The 22,881-nt window shown below is 40.8% G+C and overlaps 1 protein-coding gene across 5 annotated transcripts; it reads right to left on the reverse strand.

Moving 5' to 3' along the window:
* Positions 1–595: 595 nt before the first annotated feature.
* On the reverse strand, positions 596–17,905 carry ASB11 (ankyrin repeat and SOCS box containing 11). Of its 5 annotated transcripts, XR_011097037.1 has the most exons (9): positions 17,690–17,905; positions 14,377–14,456; positions 10,981–11,088; positions 8,401–8,551; positions 8,068–8,202; positions 6,902–7,093; positions 5,575–5,882; positions 5,081–5,183; positions 596–4,679 (listed from the first exon to the last, which is right to left on the reverse strand). XR_011097037.1 is itself a non-coding variant. In XM_068683518.1 (7 exons), exons 1-7 carry the CDS (start codon positions 17,865–17,867, stop codon positions 5,758–5,760), a joined length of 969 nt encoding a protein of 322 aa, XP_068539619.1. In that variant the 5' UTR covers positions 17,868–17,905; the 3' UTR covers positions 596–5,757. The 5 variants fall into 5 exon arrangements, 2 of the variants coding, with proteins under 2 accessions (XP_068539619.1, XP_068539642.1); XR_011097036.1 differs by having other exon boundaries at positions 596–5,183; XR_011097035.1 differs by having other exon boundaries at positions 5,081–5,882.
* Positions 17,906–22,881: the final 4,976 nt, after the last annotated feature.

The following is a 22,881-nucleotide window of genomic DNA, read 5'->3' on the forward strand; positions in this document are numbered from 1 at the left end:
ATTTTTTTTTTTAACATAGCTTGAACTTAATTATATTTCTCATACCTCAGTTTTGTGTTTGAATGAGAGCCATGTATGCGTTTGTGATTCTGGAAACCTATACTTGCAGAAGGTAATGTCACCAACTAGGAGTGTAATGACAAAAATTGCTACATTGACTATGTGCTGAGTTTTGACATTTACAATGCAATAGTTTTGCTCAAATTGCCATGATAGAAAGTTCTGTACACTTAAGTCTAATCAACTGAAAAATAAGAAGAAAAAGGAATCTCCCACACTTGGTAAATATATGCATACATATATATATATTAGTTGCAATGGCTTGCTGTCTAATGTGTTGATTTGACTGACTTGTTAAACAAAATGCTAGAATAATACATTCTGCCAATGCATCTCTCCCACCTTCCAGATGATATTCTCAGCCGAATATGTAAATTATGTTTTCTTCCACTATTCCTGATACCTTTTATTGAACAGTTTTCAATTCCAAAATGGGTGTAGATTTCCCTTTGTTTGCAATGCATATCACGAGTTTCTGCAAATGGTATGAATTTCAAGGATAAAGAAATTTTCAAGAAACAGATTAGACAGAAGGTCTGTTTGGAATACTCTGTATTTGACGTTAACATAGTATACATCTCTTGCAGAAAATTAAAAAAAAAAAAAATCACAATGAGGAGCAATTGGCTTGTGCAAAAAAAGTTAATTTCCAGAAAAAATATACAAAGGCATCATAAACTGTCAGTACACAAATCTTTCAGCAAAGAGTCAGTGAATGTGTTTCATTTTCACTAGTATCAGGCCAAATATCCAGCCTTGCCCTAATGCCCTGCTGGGACACACCACCAATGTTTTTCACCCAGTGAGGACTGGAGGGTTGTTAAGTGCCAACAGCAGAGTTGTGCTGGAAGAGACAGGTGAGATATGGGATGGGAATGTGCTGGACAGCCTTCACAAGGATTTGGACATGGTTGGCACAACATTAATGTCTCACATTAGCATCAAACAGAAGACTACATACCATGAGGTGGATGTTGACCAGGCTGCAGTTCCCTGGTGAAAGGCAAGGTTGTAAGGAGATGGGCCCCTGGTACCACCATCCAAAGGGGCACAAGCACTTCCCATCACAGGAGAAAGGAAGGACAGACAACCTCTGAGTCTTGCACGTGTGGGTGTCTGCACCTCAAGGCATATGTGGGGAGTTTCAGCTCCTATGGGGTGGCCACCAATTGCAGCAGCTTAACATTTTCCTCCCTTTTTAATTTCATTTTGAGAGTGGGAGATTCAGTTGGACAGACAGAAAATCAGAGACTGGCACAACTGTTATGGAGAGTTGAGACTCAGAGAAGACTTTCTGGAAGCTGCTTGAACCCCAGGTTTGGTCAGGAGACCAGAATATGTATCTTTTATGGACCAGATTAGAATGTAATATTTATTTTCCTGCCTACCATGATAAACAGTGTTTATTAAACCCTTTCAGAATGTGTTGGTCTATTTACTTTGATTGCCATATGTCCCTTAGGAGGTGGCTCATTAGCCAGATGCTTGCAGATGAAACTCTGGAAAAAAGTACTCTCAATCTACAAGACAACCTGGAACCAGGTCTTGGGCCAAGGTGCTGAGATAGCAACAAGGTGAGAAACAAGAAGAGCATCCCCACAATCACCTTCACAAGCCAGTGCAAACTGCAAACATCCGCAACTGCTGCTGTGACCAGACATGGTGAAAAACAGTTACGTGCAGCCAGCAAGCAAGCAAATAGTGGTGCCATGCTGGGAGTTAGTCCAGACAATACCCAGCATGGCAAAATAACGTGCTCCAGCTCTGCTTAAAGAGGGTGGCCAGCACAGTCATGTTCCCACAGGGACATGACAGCTGAAGAGCAATGTGCCACAGGTGTGATGTCTCTCCAAACACCAGTGCCATCTCCAGAGCAAGGGAAGGCTGAGATGTGCAGGGCTGGAGTGGGGAACCCAAAGACAGCAGCTTGGTGAGTGGGAGAAATAACACATCTGACAAGGAGACAGGTTGACCCTCACCAAAATGTCTGCTGTTGAAGAGGCGTGTTGCTCAAGGAGGAAATTAAAAAACGTTTTCCTACAGGCAGAGGAGAAAGACATGAATCCAGGAGGAAGCTGAGGAGGAAAGATATGTTTATGAACAAGAGCTCGGTAGTATGCGAAAAAATACAGTGAGTGTCCAGACTGTAAAGATACTCGGAGTCATGGAGATGCATCTTTTTCTAGAAAGAACATAGATATGAAGGCTTATTTTAGAAGAAGCCTAAGGGCTGATACAAAGCCCAGTTAACTCTGTTTTGCTTTGGATCACCACCAATGACAGGCATACTAAGTAAGGAGTGACAGCTTGAAGCCACCATCTGATCAGTTTGAGATCTGAGAGGTACACGTCATCAGCATTTCTGAGTTCACGCTTGCTCACTCATAATGTATGGATAATAAAACTGAAAAGTGGACCAACAGACTGAAAAAAATAAAAGGAAATTCTTGGGGTTAATACTGCTCATGAGTAACCTTTTCAAGACATTTCTGCAAAATACACTCGGGACTAAGGACTTCATGGCTGCTGAGCATTCATACCCCAAGCTCATGCTGCAAAGCTGCAAGTCAGAGTCCAGATGTAGAATGACCAAATGCTTGTGGTTTGCAAAAAATATTTTCCTCCAGCCAAGATATTGTGTAATAATTCCTGTTGAGATATGCTTCACTGAAGCAGATAGTACTGGCAGTCGTTGGGGGTAAAATCATATGCATGTGGCATAGCAATGGACATTGCAACACAGAAAAAATGTCTACATTCCCAGGAAAGACATATTTCTCCCAAATAACTGGTTTCTGTCAATGATCATAGAGTGGCATGGAAGATGTCACCCATTTTAAAGAAAAGAGACCTTGTGAGGGTAGTCAGCCATCTTCTGCCTAGGAAAGAGAAGCTGTATCTACACTTGACAGATGTTTTCCCAACTCATTTGGAAAAATCACCAACAAGGTTCAGTAATCCTCTAGTAAATTAAACCAGTGTTTCCCTATCCTCACATGAGATGGCGTATTTGGAAAAAAAAACAAACAAACAAACAGACAAAAAAAAAAACACCTCCAGCTGCTTCCATGGTAATATTTATGTGCATTGCTACAACACAAAGTATAGCCAATGAAAATTAAATGTGTAGTTTTAGTCTGAACCACACTTGTGATAAGAACAAGAAAGTCTAGGTAAAGTTTCCAATGAAATTGCTTAACATCAAGACTTCTAAACTTCTCTCCTGATTTATTAAAGTTCTGTTCCCCCGGAATATCTGATATATGGAATTTCAGGAAGAATGATGTCTCTTGGAGGATGCAAAGGTGAGGTGATTTTTTGATGGAAAGCTAATATCAGCAATAAAATAGGGCAGCTTCTGCTACTTCATAACATAAACCTCTCCGAGAGGCTGAATGGGCTTTGCGTTTCCTTAATGAAGATACATTTTTTCAATTTAAAATCCTATGCAAGTGAAATACTGTTTTCATTGATGATCGCAGTAGGAAATCAATTCGGTATTACACATTCTGAAATAGATCCCATAAATTGTCTTCGCTCCTTGATTGCAATACAAGCCTGACAACCCACACAGCTGAGGCTCTGTCTCTCTATTTGGATAGCAGATGGTATTCTGACTGCCGCCTTATAAACAGAGTAGGTGAGCTGGCAGTAAAGATAAGACAGAGAGAGATTTGCTGACATTAAATTAATATAGACATTTCTTTCTTGATAGCATTTGATTTTCAGAGGCTCTTGAGAATTTAGAGTTCAAATCTCTGAGATTCATGATATGCTGTACTACACAAGGTCATTCATGTCACAGAAGACTTTATGGGCAATAGTTCTTGCTGTCAGATAGCATTCAATATGTGCAAACACAGGCTACTTCACAGGCTGAAGACTACATTCATTTTCAGTTATAACACTGCAGGTATAGTCTCATGAACTGCTGGGAGCACAATTTGTCTTACTTGTGCTGAATGATTCGTGAGAAAATACAGGAAAGGTTAGTCTTCTGTCTCAAGAGGGAAACTGTCATGGTGAAATTACGGGATAAGCACCGGACCAGGGGCTGATGTTGCTGGAGCTGGGACAGCAGCTCAGCGCCTGATGGAAACCAGTCCCCTATACCATCTCCTGCAGGCTCGTTTCCCCTGACTTCATGTACAGGCAGTGAAAACTGGTACTAGCATGCATAGCTCATAATAAAACCACCACTTCTCATAGCCTGAAAAATTGTGGGCCTCTTGGCTCAACACATAGCTGAGCTATGCATAGGCAGATTCTCCTTTAACCTTTATGTCCTATTTTGTTAAAGCTGGTGAAACGCCATTGCCCATTTCATTTCACCAAAATGCAGGTGTGCAGAAACATTTCTGCCCTCAGAACAACCTCCACAGGAAAGATAAACCTTTACAGAACCCCTCAGGCATTGCACCAGTCACTGGATCCCAAGTACCTCACCTCAAAGTCTGCAGTTTCAGCTCTGCTGTGTCCAAGCTACAAACCCTGACAATATTTAAACTATTTAAACACAGTGGTCAAAATTGCTGTTTAAAATACCCTTTTCCCAGTGATGTGATGAAAGACTCCAGTGTAAGTAATGAGGGAGCAGACGAGCTTGCCAACTTCTTCTCCTGGTGGACAATAACAAACAAGGAGAACATTTGAGTGATGAACAGCCATCCTTAGGGACCCTGCTTCTCTATTGTTCTGCAGTCTGAGGACTTATCTTGAGAAATGTCAGAGCACTCAAAGCCAAAAAGGAGAGAAGCAACTCATTCCTTTGGTTTTCTTTAAACTTTGCAAAGGACAGGCATCGAAAGCTGGCCTACTGTGCCTATGAAACCACCTGCAGTTCTGCCTTCATTTTAAGCTAAGAAAAAATATTTGTATAACAAACAGAGACTGATCTCAGGTAAGATAGCTTAGAAGATTTTTTTTTTTTTAGAAGAGACAAAGGTTTTTTTCAGACTTACAAATATTTTTGTGGGTTTACTCCAAGCCCCTGCACATGACTTGGTAATGTCACTCTCACCTTGAAGGAAAAGATGTGTGAGCACTGAGGACAGCTGGGCCCAGGGCGATGGGACATGCAGCAGCTGGACAGATGGAGCCTGCTGGAAGTCACTACAACTCCACTAGGACACGGGAAAGAGGTGACAGAAAGCAAAGTCAGAGAGGACAAAAGATGCCAAGTATATAAATACATTTGACATTAAGTGCTGAAGGTTTTCATTCCCACTCTAGTGGAAGAATAACAGCCACTACCTTGATTTTGACGGTGAGATTGGAGGAAAAAGAGGATGAAGCTGCATAGATATTACAGGAAAAACAAACAAGCAAAACAAAACAAAACATAATCATTAGATAACACTAAATGCAGGGGAAATCTCTGCATATGTCCGTGGCTGGGTGGATGTCTGCATGTACATTTAGATACACATGTCAAGCGAGCTGTTCACATATTATTTCTCAAACTGCAATAAGTGCATTTGTTAATAAACTGTGGGGGAACTAAATCCATAATACTATTCAGTGTCTGTGAAAAGGTGTTTTCCATTGGCTTCAATTTACACATTCAGCAGCAGTGTTTGGTACCCAGAGTAGACAGTAAATGATGTCTTTGATTTTTTTGTTTTCCTTTGATATAATATTTTGGAGTAAACAACCATTTGTTCCTCTTTCTTTTCCAGTGTAAATATAGTCACAAACTTATCGGTATAGAAGAAAGTTCTCAAGTGGCTCAGGCAGGTGCAGCTTAGGGACTGCATATAAGCACAACCGACCCAGATGTTTTCTGATACACAACCGGCACAGCTGGGCCAAGCTGGCAGGACCTGGAAAAATATAATAAAATAAAAGCAAGAACAAGCTCCCCTGCCCCCAGTATAAGTCAAAAGGCAACAAAGAGCAGCAAGATTTGAAAATTAGATCAAGCACTACACAACAACTTGTTGATGTTAAAGAGATCTACACACATTATTGACTTATTTTGTCTAAACTGCTTCAGCAAGTTTAAACCTATGAACACTAAGAACCTTTTTTTGTGTGTGCATAGCTAGTTTTTTTTTTCTGGATCTTTTCTTGAGCTAATACTGAAAATGCCATATAGGTGTCTGCACTGTGTGTCTAGCTGTGTCTGGGAAGGCAGAGCCTGGGGAACACAGGCCAACTAAGAGGGCATGAGCAAGCTTGGAAAAATGAAGGTTATGGAGGGGAATTAATCCAGCATGTCCATATCCCAGGAATATTACTATTGGATGCACCAAGTTTTGGCTATATGTGGCACAGGTGAAAATGGCACAAGAGGAGCTAGATTCATTTTTGCTCAGAAGTTGCTTTCAGTAGACTGGGAAGATAAATAGAAATATTGTAGAGAGTGCAAAGGGCACTGCAGCTTACTTGCAGCTCTCCTGCAGTTGCTTGCAGGTTTGGGCTTGGACAGCAGCCCCACAAACGTTCATTCATTGCACCTTTTTCTTCAGGAAGCTGGATGTTGAGTCAGAGTGCTTAACTGAACACAAGATGGCGCTACTAAAATAGCTGTGATTATATCAATAAATACATTCTCCCAGCAGTTTTCAATCCTCAGTCCTTAGAGTCCGGATTGGTAAATAAAAATAATTTTCCTTCCATACATTGGAAAGAAGAACACAGAATAACCAACCATTTTACTTACTAAAACTACTATTGTGCAGCAGATGTAGCAATAAAGCAGAGATTGCTTATTTCTGCGTAGTAGGCCTGTGCTACAATCTTGAAATCAGTAGAAAACTTAGGTAAAAGAAATAAATACTGCTCTATTAAAATAAAAAAGAGAGAGAGAGAGAAAAAGAAGAAGTAAGGAAACCTTTACCTTCCCGAAGTAGGAGCGCCTGCTCTATTTTGCTGTTGGGTACAGCAAGGTCCAGGGCACATTTGAAATCTGCATTTCGGCCTTTCAGGTTAGCACCATAGTCTGCCAGCAAGACAACTATCTCCACGCTGGATTTCCTTGCCGCTGCATGGAGAGGGGAGTCTAATCGCTTCCCCGCATTCACGTTGGCTCCTTGGGAAAACAAGAGTGTGTGGGTGGCACTGGGAGGAGGCAGGAGCCTTCTAACCCTGCATCATAGAGGTTGGCTTCCACCAGTAGCCTCAACAATTGAAGGGCATCAGTGGCAGCCAGCTCTTCCTAATTTCTCTAAGTACTGCCAGTCCAAAACTTATCAGATCAAATACCTGCTTTATAAATGTCTACTGAGCCAGAGTCCTGTCTGCAGCAGGTAGGGCTGAGCAACCACTGAAATTCTTAGACTTTCAACCCAGTAGATTATCAAAAGCTATCACCTGCTGTGCAAGTTTGTTAATATCACACAATCTAACACAGGTTATATTAATTTAATTATGGGAAGATGGGTGAGAGAGAGGCAGGATGGGTGAGGGAGAGGCAAGGGAGGAAAAAATCTTCAGGTATCTGAATGGAATAATTTTGGGAGTACAGCAAACAAAATGCATGCCCTAGGTTTTGCCATTCACAGCAGGGTCATGCTTCCAGCAGGTGTCAATCAGCAAATGTACACTGACAGCAAAAATGTACTGTAGCTCTGAAATTGTGCCTGGCCCTTACAGGGATTATACTTTCAAGCATCTTTACTACTATCTTCATCATCAGCTGAGAAGCAGATGAAGTCAATGCTTCTCAGGGCAGTTAATTTTTTCATACTCAGAAGACTTGATTTTGGTCCTCAATATTGACCAATACTTTCTATGCCTTCTGACATCATTCTAGAAAACAAACTCTGTTTTACTTTCATATTCAGATGGTCTCAGGTAGGTCTCTGTAACTATAGTTTTACAGCAAGGAAATCCTAAATTCTTCCTGAATACAGGTGAAATTTCAGTTGTCTCACAGATTCAGGCTGTCCAAATATCTCTTGCAGAAATTTCTGTAATGTTTGTGTTGGAGAGGAAACCCAGGGTGATAAGCTGTGCTGGCTCACACCACCCCAGCTCTCTCCCAGCCCCTATCTGCAAGCATACCAAGCTCCAGCAGCTTCTTGACACAGTCCGTCCTCTGGTATGTGCAAGCCACATAGAGAGGGGTCCCATGCTGCAGGTCTTCTTGGTCAATGTCAACCTTGTGGGCCAGAAGGACCTCCATGCACTCTCGGTGACCTGTGTGGTGAAAAAGAGCCATCACTTAATTTCGGTGCTGCAGAGCAGAATACACCCAGATACAATCAGTGAGGCAGAAGAGATGGGAATAAGCCAAGCATATTTATGCATGCTGTAGACTTTTTTTTTTTTTTTGAGGGCGGAGGGGAAGAGAATGCATTGAGTTGCTGTTACCTTCACTCCCACCCTGAACATTACCTCTCTTGACTGCCTCGTGAATGGGCGAAGCAAGGTGGCTCCCGAGCTGTGGCTTGGCTCCAAATTCAAGCAGCATGTTGACACAAGCCACGCTGCCACTGCAGCAGGCATTAAACAGAGGAGTGATCCCATCAATAGTGGCTGCGTTGACCTGAAATGGCAGGACATGCTCAGAATAATCCGATATAGGAGGAACGCCCTTGGAGTGTGCGTCATGTGCTCAACAAAAATGCACCAGAACAAGATGCTTGCCTTGTTTAATTTCAGAATTGATTTTGTTTGCAATTTTCAGAGTCATTCATTATGGGATAGCACATATAACATTCTCCGTCGAGTTCTGCCCTCTCTCACAGACAGCTAGTGCCTAAGGCAGCAACAGTGCCTGCTGGGAATTGCTCAGAAAACACAGGTTATTTCTTTTTTACCTGGAGAACTTGAGTATTGTTATAACCGTCTATTTTGCACTAACACATACCCATTATACACTCAGCTAACTTTTCTTTTTAAATGAAAATACAGTCCATGTTTAATACTTTCACCTGAAAATACATTTCCAACAGAAGACATATTCATGAAAACATAGTCTTAATCCCAAAGAGAAAAGGAGGCCAAAAAGGTTTGTGTTCATGTGAGTGTGTATATTTATGTGTAAGACAGAAGGAATTTCTGTCCTTGACCTCTGCCACAGATACCTGGCAAGAGCCACCATCCCTCATTCTCCACCAGGAGAGCACAGTGCCCAGGCTGTGCCGTGCACACCACCGTAGCTGCCAGGTTTGGCTGCCTAGCAGGCCCTCAGAGGCAATTTATGCAGTGAACCTGCATGCTTTTAATTTTGTGGCAAACTGAGAAAGTACAATGAATTGTGAAAGCTCATGGCAGTTTGTGTGGTTTCCAAATCAGTGAGAAGAGGAAAAAGGAGAGAAAGAGCTGGAGAAGTCCTGGACCACCAATGAAGCTGAAGTTTGCTACCAACCAAACAGGAGCAGTATCACAAAAGGGTGAAAGAACCAGGGGAGAAATACTCAGTTTGCACAATTCAATTAGAAAATATTTTGCCTGTAAAGTGGAGAAAGGCAGAGATGTTCAGAAAACTATTGAGTTATCTAGGTAATCCAGCAGTGGACCATAGGCAGTTGATACCTTTCTAAATATTAGTTGTCCTTGTTCATTTGCCAAACTTAATATAAGACACCTTACAAGTTAAACCTTTTTCTTACAAGGTGCATTTCACACAGTGACAGGCCCATCCTTGCCCCTTTCAGTGCTTCAGCCCTGGCCATTTCCTGCAAACCCCAAGAGCACAGCAGCTGGTGGGAGGTCACACTCCTCCTGGGGTTGCTGCAGCTCCTACCCTTTGGTGGCTCCTCCAGTGTGTGGGGAGAGGCCAGGCACTACAGTACGGGAACATCTGTCTGTCTGCTCAGATCCTGGAGCCCCAAAATGAAGCTCAATCTTCCTGAAATGGCAGTGCTCTTCCTGAGACTGTTTGAACAGCACTGTCACTGCAGATCCCATCCCCTTTCTCGCTGTCAAGATAAGCAACCCCCCATCCTACACAGCTTCAAAAACAACAGAAGGAAAGGAATGGATGTATTTTGGAGTATCCGTATTTCAGACAGGTCTCTTGCTGCAATGAAGCACTCCCCAGACTCTCATGGGCAGGTCTGACTAGAGCTGCTGGGGCACTGGAGGTCCATTGGCATCGTTTTACAGAGAGGCCAGAGATTCAAGCAAGCTGATAGCAAGGGCAAGCAAGGAGATAGCCAAAGAAGGGAAAATACGTCTTTGGATTCCCTCTCCACTGGGCATTGGTTTAACTGGTAAAAGAGGAAAGATGGATGAAACAGCTGTTGTGGAATAAATGGTTTCTTTAAAACAACAACAACAAAATAGGGTACAGCAATAAAGGTGAGCAGCAAAACAGAACATTTTCTCCCAGAAGTCAGACAACAGCTTGCTGGTTTTATTTATGAACAGAGAGGGAGGGGAAAGAAAACAAACAAACAAAAAAACTCTGGGACTATATATTATATCAGGAACAGGCTGTTTTCTTAAGTAAGCAACAGGTAGTTCAGACGTGATCCTCTAAATTACGAAAAATAAAAAATAAAAAATCATTTCTATACCAAAACTGCACAGAATTTTATTTTATTTTTCCCCCATCTTTCAAAAGAACTGAAATATGGCACAGTATGGGAAGTTAATAAATGGATTTTCTTCTGCAAGGGATGGTTTGATTGCCTGTTCTGGCGTTTCACAGTTTCTTGCCATGTAAATTGTGCTTGAAAAGCTTGTAACTCAGTCAAATGAAATATGTTCTCATATATCTAATCCTATTCCTGTATCTCCATTTTTAACGTGTATTCTACCCTCGTTCCAGCTGGACAAAATGGTATTTTATTAACAGACAAAGTGTGACATTGATTTAAGCACATCTGTTTCTACTTACATGAGACTCCCAAACTACTCCATGGAAGACTGGAAGCAATTCCAATTATTGTTATAGAGAAAAGAAAAAAAAAAAAAAAAAAAAAGATAAGCCATTTTCCCCAGACCTCCACCAGTCCTGAGGCTCACCTGAGCACCATTCTCCAGCAGCAGCTTTGCACAGGCCACGTGGCCACCCAGGCAGGCTTCGTGGAGAGCCGAGACTCGATCTGTCGTCACCAGGTTCACATTGAAACCCTGCAAGGCAGAGCATGGGGCCTGAGGGGAAGGACCTGCCTGGCCAGGTAGCAACCCCAGGGCACCAGTGGTGGTTGGATGCTGGATGGAGAGCACCACACCACGAGGTACATGGGTAGGGATGCACACGGGTCACATTATTGCTGTTTGTGGTTGTCACCAGAAAGGGAAGCTGCTAATGGTGGTGGTCCAGCAGCTTGGTTGGACCCTTTTGGCTCCATCCGTGGGGAAAGCAGGCACTCATGATGTGATTCATCTCATCCTGAAGTAGCTGCAGATTGAATGAATTGCATCCTGAAAATGCATCCACTGATTACATGGGGTGCCAAATGTGGTCCACTCAGGTGTAGTGAAGTAGATAAATCTCACCCACAGACCATATCCTCTTATCTGACCACCCAGAAGTTTTACGCTGGAAGAAAAGAACTGTGAATTACACATGCCTCATTACAGGCATTTCTCCAAGTGACAGCTCTTACATCTATTCCCACAAAAACAGACACCAGATATATTCACCGGGGAGAAAGAAATTGCCATATGTGCTGTCCCCAAAATACAGCTAAATATCCTCGTAAGTAAGATTTCACAGCCATGTGTGAGAACAGGCCTGGGAGCGGCTTCATTTCACACTTGACATCTTGCATTATGCAGCACTATTCCTCCTTCTGCCCAACGTGCTGTAAGCCAGGCAGCTCACAAGATGGCAGCAATGCACTGCTTGTATCCAGCAGCAATGCTTTCAGTAGAGATAAATACAAGCCAGCAACGTTACACTGTAAAAGCCACCAAACCTGGTGCAATGAACATTAAAAACAGCCACTGCAATTACTTTAGGATAGAAATTCTATGATATAAAACCAATCATTTTTCAGCCATGTGAAAATGTTATTAACACAAAGGCTGGTTGTGGCTAAAAACTGGCACAAATTTCCTTCACGTTACAACAGTTCCAGGGGAACAGATAAAATCTTGAAAAAATGTTGAGGTTATTCCATTTTCACATTGTATAGTTGTTTCATATTTACTGATCAGTATATTCCTTCGAGAATAATGTCTTCTAGAGGCACCTGGTAAGAAGAGAGCTATTCATTTTCATTATTCATATATAAATTTAACAAAATAAATTAACTAATTGCAAATGAAAAAATAAGAACTGATATCTTGGACAAAATAGCAGTCCCCTCAGTTACTAAATGGCAATCAAGTTACACATCTTACAACAGCTGTTTCCCAAATACCACTGATGTTAAGCCTTGTGTTCATATGATTTTACATTCTTCCCAGTGTATTTGAAAAATAAGATGCTTCTTCAGGTGTTGGAGCTGGCATTGGTGAGTCCTTGGGCTCCTTTAAAACCCCAGTGCCCCATCTCCACACAGGCACAAACAGCCCCTTACATCAAGGCATCCCCTGGGAAGCAAAAACTGTCCCAGATTTCATAAGAATTTGGTCCCAGGGCAGAGACATCTGAGCGCCCCATACCCTAAAGTAAAGCTCCATATTTCATTTCAGGCTAATGGCATAACTACCTGGGAAGCGATGAGCAATGGTTATACTGTTCCATGAAGAGCTTTGCCCTTACATTTATCAAACTGCTCTGAATCATCTCCGTTTCACTCTCCACAGACGTTGCTACCTCGATCTATTTTCATCAGCAAGGACCCTCATCCTTCACTCCTGAAATTAATGTTCCCAGCAGAAGGAGAAAGGGTAGATTAACTAAGTAATGTATAGCCACACCGGGTGCTTCTCCCATTAGTAACCACAACCAGTGAACAACTGGGGCATCCACTGTTTAACTACAACACTGGGTGCCTCCTGCTAATAAGATGGTATAAAGTTAATGCAGGTGGAGATAGAGGGGGTCAGAAGGGACCTCTTCAACAGAAGAAAATGCTGGGTTCTGCCCCTGGGACAGAGCAAATCCTTAGGCTGGGAGCCAGGTGGCTGGGGAGCAGCTTGGCAGAAAGGGCCCTGGGGGTGCTGGTGGCAGCCAGCAGTGTGCCCTGGCAGCTAGGGGGCAAACTGCTTTTTGGGGTGCATTACACACAGCACAGCCAGCTGGTCAAAGGAGGTGATTCTCCTGTTGCAGTCAGTGTTGGTGAGGCCTCACCCTGAGCACTGTGTGCAGTTCTGGGCTCCACAGCACAGAAAGGCTGCTGAGGTCCCTGAAAGTGCCCAGAGGAGGACAGCAGAGCTGGCAGCAGGGCTGGAAGGCATGTGCTGTGAGGGGAGGCTGAGGACACTTGGGCTGCCCAGCCTGGAGGAGAGGAGGCCCAGAGGCACCCTCACTGCTCTCCACAGCCTTCTGAGGAGGGGAAGCGCAGGGGGAGGCGCCGGCCTCCGCTCCTGGGACCCGATGGCCGGGCACGGGCATGGCACAGAACTGCACCAGGGAGTTCAGGCTGGGCATCGGGAAATGTTTCTGTGCTGTGAGGGTGGGCACACACTGCAACAGGCTTCCTGGGGAGCTGGGTGCTGCTCCGTGCCCGTCAGTGCTCAAGGGGCATTTGGGCAATGCCCTCAGTGATGTGCCCTAACTGCTGGTTAGGCACCAACCTCATTCGGCTGCAGCCGTGCCTTGATAAATATCTGGAGAAGACGCATTTGCCCCTGCAGCTCCACTCCTTGAGGATATTGCCCATTTGAGATGCAGCCTCACCTTGTTCTCCACACAGCCATCACGGGTGAAAATTATTGACCATGATTTGTGGGGAGGAGATTACTCAGTTGTGCCAGATTGAGGAGCTGAGTTTAAAGAAAGATAAGGAGGATAGCTTTCCCTATACAGTTGTCCATTTTCACACCTATTTTCATTTCTGATATATATCCTTTCCCCCTCTTTCTTTCGCCTAAACTCTCGGTTACAGTTCGAATAAAGGGTTTCAGGCTGACAGCTCTCTAGGAACACCATGCTTGCTGTTTTATGAAGTAAGACATACTCTTACAACTTTCTACTTTTTTTTTTTTTCTCCAAATATCTAACATATATATTGTTCCTATTCTATTCAAGCCCAGTCTGCACTGTTTATCACTGAAAAAGAGCCCGAGGATCATTGTTTATTACACAGCAAGCTACAAGAAGTAGCAGTCTTTGTCCTGGGCTTGTACTCAGTGTCTTGTCTCAGCAAACCAATACTTGCCCAAAGGCGTGCATGTGGATATATTACTTATATGACTGTATTTCTTAGGCACTGCTGCAGTCTACTACCAGCTCACTGACTTGCAGATATAATTCAAAAGAAATCAGGCTGCTTCCCAACCTTGTCTTTACCTGTAGGCTTTTACCTGTGCAATCAAGGTTTTCAAAGACAGGAGGCGTCCTTGGAAGGCAGCATCATGCAGAGGAGATCTGTCTGCCCAGCTGCCTAAAACAGCAAAATCGTAAGGGTTAATTCAGGTACGCAACAAAAGGAGATCCTGGGAGGATGAGGGAAATGCAACTGCATGTAAATGCAGACCAGGCTCGAAAATCAATGCAGTGTCAGCAGTGAAACTGTTGATAAATTGATCTCAGCTGAGCAGCTGAGGCTCAGCACTCCCGAGTAAAGCAGACCACTCATTAAGGGACCTAACACAAGCTTGTTGGCAGAACTTTTAAAAACAGCTAAAAAACACCCTTCGGCAAAGACTATGACTTTAGTGCTGTTGGGACTCACCCAGGGACTTCAGAGCCCTGCAGTTCTCATATTGAAAAAAAAAAAAAATAAAAATAAAAAATAAACAAAAATAACAAGCCTCTGTCTCTTCTAGGGAGCTTTTGTCACAAATGACCCATATTCTGGCTTCCCTTCACTTTACTTAGAGTCTCGTAGGAAGGAGACACTGGGACACTGTGTCCATCAAATGAATTCTAGCATGACCCTGGCAGTTTTATTTCCCAAACCAACAATTTCATAAATAACTTCCTCCAGCTCTGACTAGCAAGTATCACGTTTCATCCTCCTCCTCACTGGAAGGTTTCAGAACAGACATAAAAAAATAAATCCTGCCTGAGGTTTCACTTCTCTTCCTTAATCATTTTGAGTTGTTGAACTGTGCAGACTCCTTCGTGCAAGCTAGCTTGCTCTTTTCCTTATCTTAGTCTATTCAAGTGCCACAAAACAAAAAATCCTTAGCCTAGCTACTACCTACACTTACAGCCAACTAGCCCATATTAAATGTAACTCAAGTGGAGCGAGTGCATTTACAGTGCCAGAGGATGGAAGCAATACCAATGTTTGCATTCACACTCTGGTGTAGTGTAACCCTACAAGCATAGTACTTGAAACCCATATCCTGTTTAATATTTTCAACAATGCAGCACACCAGAGAGAAAGGAAAAGGTGATTCATCTCCATTTTAGGTGTAACCTGAAGCAGAGAGATCTCAATGAGAAGCTCAGAAACATCCCTGGGGACTTCAGGCCAAGGACTTGGCAGGTTTTTTTAGCCTTGGCCATGGGAGAGTTTTTTTCAAGCTCTCACTGCAATGCCCAAGAAGCCCAACCAACAAAGGGCACCCTGGTGCACGTGGCAAATTCACTGACCAAGGCAGAAGTGGCAGAGCCCAGAGATACGCAGGGACCATCGTGCCTGTATGCCAGTGACTGCCACACAGCTGCAGGAGAAGAGATGGACCTAAAGGATCTGTTCCACTCTCTGGTTTAAAGCCAGAATTACTCTCTGGCTTTGCCAGGATTTCAGCAGCCATTGGCCTCCTTGCAGTGTGCGTTCATTACTCTAGAGGTGGGATGCAATTCACCTCATGGTGAATTGATTTTAAATAGTGTTTTTATTTTTGTCTCTATTTATGTAAGGAGCTGTTTCTGGGCTCCTAGGGCACGAAGCTGGCATGGAAGGACCAGTCAGCATGCTATGCAACCAGTTTCTTCAGGATCAAGTAGGACTTGCTAGGCATGATGGAAACAGGAACCAGACAGGGATGGAGAGAGGTTTGCCTGAAAACATCCAAAAAACCCCACCTCATGCTGACAAGTGAAACAGGCAAGCTCAGTTCAGAAAGTTAGAAGACTGGTAACATTGCAAGGGACAAACATTATGGGTTGTATCCAGCAGCAGAGTTCAGAGGTAACTGAGATAATGGAGCTACAGTGTCTTAATTAAACTCCTAATCATATTGGTATAGTATGTGGAAACACATTTCACATGCATTATAAATGCGTGTGTATGCAGACACATGCCTCACCAAGAAAATACATGCTGCTGCATACTTCCATGCTAGCCACAGCAACCTACCTCCCTGAAATGTGTGGCAAATATAGTTCCCATACGGGGCACATCTTCCCTTCACAGCTGTGAGTGACATGTTGGAAGTCACCGTGTCTTTTCTAGACTTCTACAGATAAGTTTAGGAAGCCCTGCTTCTGCACTACTTCACTGCAAAGAGAAGAGGCTGTGAAACTCTGCCTGTAATCCAATCTAGAGCCCCAGCAACAGTATCACATGATCTTATATTTTGAAAGATTATCCTTAATGGCTTCTTGCAAATGGCAACTTGCAGATAAAAATATGTTGTAGTCTGCTAAATTTCAAAGACACTTCGATAAAAACCTGTAGGAAGGAACAACTGCTGTTTGTCATGCCTTAGTCTACAACTGCATGAAGGCACTTCAGAAAAAGTGACAGCAATAAATAATTGGAATCATATTCCAGAGAATAGCAAATAAGTTAATAACCCTGAGACAGAAATTCCTGTATATAAATGGTCTGTAAGGAATGTTTTTCTACCATTTTTCTTATGAACAGATCTTAATATCTTTGCTTTGGATGGCTATCTCACACCATAAACAGACCCACTAATTTTCATGTGCCTGTTCATGGTGGCACAGTTCATCTTGAACCTAGTGTCCAATGACTGAGTCACGTAAAGATCTGTGATGTTACGATGCTGATACAAATCTTCAAGCAGGAAAATATGTTCTCATTAGTAGTAAAATTAAATTATTGTGTCATTTTAATTACTGGAATTCCGGACACACAAATGCCTGTCTATACATTATTATGGCGGTAATGCGGTGGAGTAATTTCAAAATTACTTGGAAGAAAATTAACCAAAAAAAGTGAAATGACCTATGAAATAGCCTAGCAAATAAAATACATTCTTGTGACATTATTTTTTTCAGAATAATTTTAGCCGTATTCATTTTTATGGTCTGACTTAACAAAACAGGGATTTGGGGCTTGGATTCATGAAGTCATTAATTATATCCTCCTAGTATCTCATTTCAGAATATCAACATGCTAAATTTTGTCCCTGTAGTCTCTAGCAGTAAAGCTGGTAGATCTGTCTGTAACCCCCACTAACAAATGCCTTGCTTCCTAGAACAATCTTTTTATCGACTGTAGTGCCTTGAGCAAATGTCGTCCTCATTCTAGCAGGGTAACTGTTGGAGTCTCATATTTTGCACACCTAAAGCATGCCAACACATACTGACAATGCAAAGACATCAGAACTGGAAGGCACTTCAGCTTAAGACATTCACCCTATGCATTTAGCAACAGACTCCTCATTTCATGGCAATTCGATATTTTAAATCCTAAGCAACAAATTTGCAGCAAATAGACATCTAAATGTTAGAGTGCCAGCATTTTTACTTTACCTGGGACTATTCCATAGATTTCTTCTGCTATCCTGGCAGCCTCTTTTCTGTTGCCTTTAACAATATAGAAATGGGTCAGCAGAGCCAAGGAAATCTTAATTAAAAGCTTGAAGCAAAACAAAGCAAAAATGGCAAAATAAATGTTAGTGAAAGCATGGAGTATAGAACTGCCCTCCATTTTGGTTTGTCCTTTGAATAGTTTCTCAGGTCTGCTAAGCTGCACCGGGCTATTATTGGTATCGTATGTCATCTATTTTAAACCCTCCAGAACTTGCTGTTCCTCAGTTACCAAAAATACATTTGTATTTATTCGGTATGGCTATTTGATACCCAATAACAATACCAAGTATAAAATAATCTGAAAATCTCATGCCATATAGGATACAAACAAATAATTCTTTTGCAAAGTCACCTGAGTATGGATTTCTAAGACATTTTCAGACAGAAGTTTGCCATACCACCTGAAAGCCTATACATCAGCATTATATATATTCTTTGATACTGCAGTTGATTTTACAAAGACTATATATGCAAAGTTGCAGAAGTGGTTCACAGATACCACGAGAAGAATACTTTTCTGTCTTTCCCATCTTGATAACAGGCCTTGCTAGTACTCAGATACAGAACAAAGGCATGCATATCAAAGAAAAGCATTATCATGAAAGAATCTGAAATAAACTGGTGTATTTTCAAAGAAAAGGCTAAGAAGTCAAAGTTACTCTATGAGGGGAAAAATATATTGAAAGTGTGTAATCAGAAACACATGATAACACACTGATATTTTCTGTCACTCAGGGATAAAGAATGGTGACCATTAATATCCTTTGCAACCAGCATCTGACTGTTCTGAAAGAACGGAAATATTTTTACATTATCCATCATTGAATCCTAGGTGTAATATTCAAAACTAAAGAAGATGCACCCTTTCTTTAACTCCCTTTTTTCTTTCTGAAAACACATGGCTTCCAGAGTACAGAGTATTTTTTCTGCATGTAATTATGTGAATGTCTGTTGAACACCCCATTTCCTTTCCATTTAAACATTTCTTTATCGCTATTTTTCCGTAAGTACAGCAGGAGAGTTTTTCTTCATATCTCCTCCTTACACCCAGGTTCTTCTACCCTTTGGCTTACATAACTGTCAAAGGAAAAAGTGGGACATCCCAAGGAGTTGGTGGATATGCAAAAGTAAATTTTACAGCAAATGCTTACCCCGGACATTGAAGATGCAGTTTGTTTTGTAGTAAATATCCTACAAGTTTTGTGTTGTTGTTTTCTTTTTCTTTTCTTTTTTTTTTTTTCAAGTGAAACCATTTTTCTAAAATTCTGAATTAAACTAAAATACCACGCTTTTACCAAAACATACATATTAAGTGAACATTTCCTTCCACAGTAATATATATTGGTAGAAACCGTAATACATATGAATCCAAAATAGGAAAATCACCAAGTTTTGATCATTTTAATCACACTTGCAACATGACAAGACAGCTGAATATACTGATTACATGGCAAGACAAGCTCAGCTAAGGAACTAAGTTCCTTACATTACCCAATACAGTTAAGTTTGCTCAACTGAGACATAAAAAAAGAGAAGTTAGCAGAGGTGACCCCCAAAAGAAAGAGGGAAAGAATTATCAGTTGACCCTAGAAAAATATGAGACAATCATAGAATATCCCAAGTTGGAATCTTGGTAAGGATTTTAGTTGGACCATGGAGTCATCTGAGAAAAACTCATATAATCTCTTAATCTGTTTACAGTGCATAAGCACACCAGGAAAATGACTGCACTGAATTTAGAGTCATTGTTAAGAATAGAGCTAAAAAGCATGGTGGGAAGTATTAATTCTGGTGAAGGTGGTAGTCAGGCAAGCAATGGCAAGAGCTGGTGTGATCACCCAGAAACACGTGGCATTTCTAAAACTAAAGGAGGGTGGAGCAACAGAACATAGGCAGGAGAAGAGGTGTAACACAATGGAACAGCACAACGCCAAAACAGGAACATCACCTCCCTCACTGCTTTGTCACAGTTGTGTTTTGAATGGGATGAATTGTGCAACCTACCAATAGGCTACAGGGCTGGACTGAGCAAGTCAACACATGGTAGAAAAAATATGCCTTATTGAGAATTTCGGCAGGATGCCTAAACCACTCCATGAATAGCTTTCAGCCACAGCGATTACCAAACTGTCATATCAAAATATCCAGAGTATATGTTAATCCTTCAATAAAACTCTCATGACATGGTGAATGAATAGTAGGTTAGCTATATCCTCTGAAGAACTGGGAAGTTATTTTTTATATAGCCTTACTTTAGAAGTCTGCAAGAAATAAGCACAAAAGAAAAGACAGTCCAAGTTTAGAAGAAAACTCATTTTTATTATGGATCACCTTCAGTTTAGCCAAGAATAAGAAATACGTCAGATGTGACCTGAAGAATTTGGCAAGAGAATAAAGATCAGAGGGAGCCTCCTCTCAATGAAGAATTAAAGAGGAGTTAGTCTACTCCTATGCTTGGCAGTCTTTGAATTATTGCATTGTGTCTCTAATGTATTCAGTTGAGAGTTTGACTATCAAATATTTTCAACTAAAGATAATTGAAAAAAAAATGAATGCTTTAACAGACGAGATCAGAACAAGAATATGTTCTAGAGAGCCTAGCTATTTTTTCTATCAGTTTGATCTAATAAATGATATTGCCTCCCATGCTAGCCTTGCCTCATGGCATCCTTAGATCAGCAGTTACAACACTGCTGCTTTCTGAAAGGGATGTACTTAGTGACTCACTGGTTGCTCTCAAACAAGCAGGTAGGTGTAGGATTCATCTCACCTAACCATAGCCCATTGCACCACAAATTCCGGTTATCTAAACTCTTTCTACTATCCGAGTAGGAAAACAAGGAATTCCAGCTGGTAATTAATTTCCTTCTGTCTGTCTCCAACACCTAAGCTAGCACAGGATGACTCACCCTCTAGATGCATTCCCTCCGTCACTTCTGGTTAGGCAAGCTTAAATAACTAGCACATACTAGATGACCAGCTGATAAACAGCAAAGTTCAATGAATCCCACACAAACATCTCCAGAGTTATGCCAGTGTTGAAACAACTCAGAACCTGAAAATCCAACCTATCTCTTAAGTTTACAGGAAAAATCCATAATTCCAGTACAATGGTAGACTCAGGTGTATAACTGCATCTTGCCTTTAGTTGTATTCCTTTAACAATAAATATATCCCTTTCACCCAAGTGACTATGGCAGTGCTAGAGTAATTAAAAACCTATACAAGTCAGTGTATTACTGAGTGTCATGAAAGATACACAGCAAGCATGCTAACAGCAGTTTAATGATAGCGAATCAAGCAATATATTAAAAATATTTCAAAGAAGTATTTTATTTTTAAAAATGTTTGTAAAACCATTTTATTTTGAGATCAATTGTTCTTATATCTGTTTACAGTAAGTAAAAAAGTAAGTCTGTATTTATCTGGAGCATCAAAATGATGCAATTTTACACTTATTTTTTTATAAACTGAAGTCGATGTGAATAAAAGGACTAGCAAAGCAAACTAAATATAAAAAGGGGAAAAATAAGTTGTGGTTTTATTTGTTTTTTAAAGATGCGTAAAATATAGATCACAAAAGGTAAGTACATTACAGTGCAGTTATCATCTTACAGATCTATCCAGATCCTCTAAAACAGTTTATAAAGTGAATCTTACATTCATACTTCACTGGGTACTTGTTCTGATTCAACATACAGTTTTCCATTATCAACATGATGTCTATACCTTAATTCACAGTGTCTGTGTATAATGTATTGGAAACACAATTTCTCCTTGTACCTGTGGGATACAATTTCATTACCAACCAATGCAAGATTTCCATCACTAAAATAAAGCAGTTCAAAACACTCCTGAGCGTACTACCCGGTCCCTTCTATGAAGGGCAGCAAGGAAGCTTCTGTATAGACAGGATTTGGGTGTTCCCTCCTCCTCCACACAGGAGGCTTTGCTCTATGCAAGATGTTACTCAGTATCATCATCGATTTGGTAACATTTCCTTAGTATTTCCCAATCAACCATTCCTACAAGCACAACCAAAACATTTTAGATTTGCTAAATTTTTATTTACTTTTAAACATATATTCCTAAAGTATACCCATCATCTCTGCTCAGCTTGTTGTTATTGTGTTTACTTTATTTATTTAAACTTTTCCATTTCCCCCACTGCTGCTTTTTAAAGCTGTAAATGACTGAGTGACAGTGACATCATCCCTTACTCTACCGCACAAGATAGGCAAGTGAATCAGTCCTGCAAGAGTTATGCACAATGTAAGTTGTATTACTTGAAAAACAGTATTTTCATTGTTAAACCAGTTATGGATTAAATTTTTCTCTTTGTGTAAAACATTTTTTTAATCATCACCTTTATCGGAATAAGCCCAACCACCAGTGACGGAAAGCAGCAGTATGGAGCATACTTCTGTACTTTTTAATTGTATGTTTCCACATATTAATGAAAAATACCCATTTTATATTGAAAAGGAAATAAACATTTTGATGAACTGTAAATTATACAAAACTAAAACAAGGTTTTTCTATGTTATTCATAAGTACAAAATATTCCACAAAAAAAAAAAAAAAAAAAAAAAAAAAAAAAACACAGAAGCATTTTGAATAGATCATCATGATTCAATCTGTGTTTATAGATGTTGTGGGAAACAAAGAAATAAACCAGAAACAACAAAATGTGATTAAAAAAATAATACAGCATTTCCCTGGAATGATAATTAGCATTTTTTTAAAAATTGTTATAAACTAGAATGTTGTTATAAAAAAGTAACTTTTAAAAAAGTAAAATATTACCTTAATTCCACCCATTACCAACAACGTGGGGCACCATTTTAGTTAACCTCAACTTTTTAATGAAGTTTCAGTGATTCGAGTTGTAAGACAATGTATATTGTACTTTATGTAACAAAGGCTAAAAATTCTATCAAAAAGAAAATATTTTGTATATGGCATGTATTTTGCATTACCTTTCCATGTTCCATGAAAATACGTTCAATGAATTATCAAATGTCATAAATTAGAGTAAATATCTCTACAGAAACAAGACAATATTGACAGAAGCTGTGATTCAAATACTACCCTTCAAGGGTTTGAAAACAGTATTTTCATATTGCACAGAT

Source organism: Anas acuta, chromosome 1 (genome assembly GCF_963932015.1).
Source record: "Anas acuta chromosome 1, bAnaAcu1.1, whole genome shotgun sequence".
Classification (NCBI taxonomy): Eukaryota; Metazoa; Chordata; class Aves; order Anseriformes; family Anatidae; genus Anas; species Anas acuta.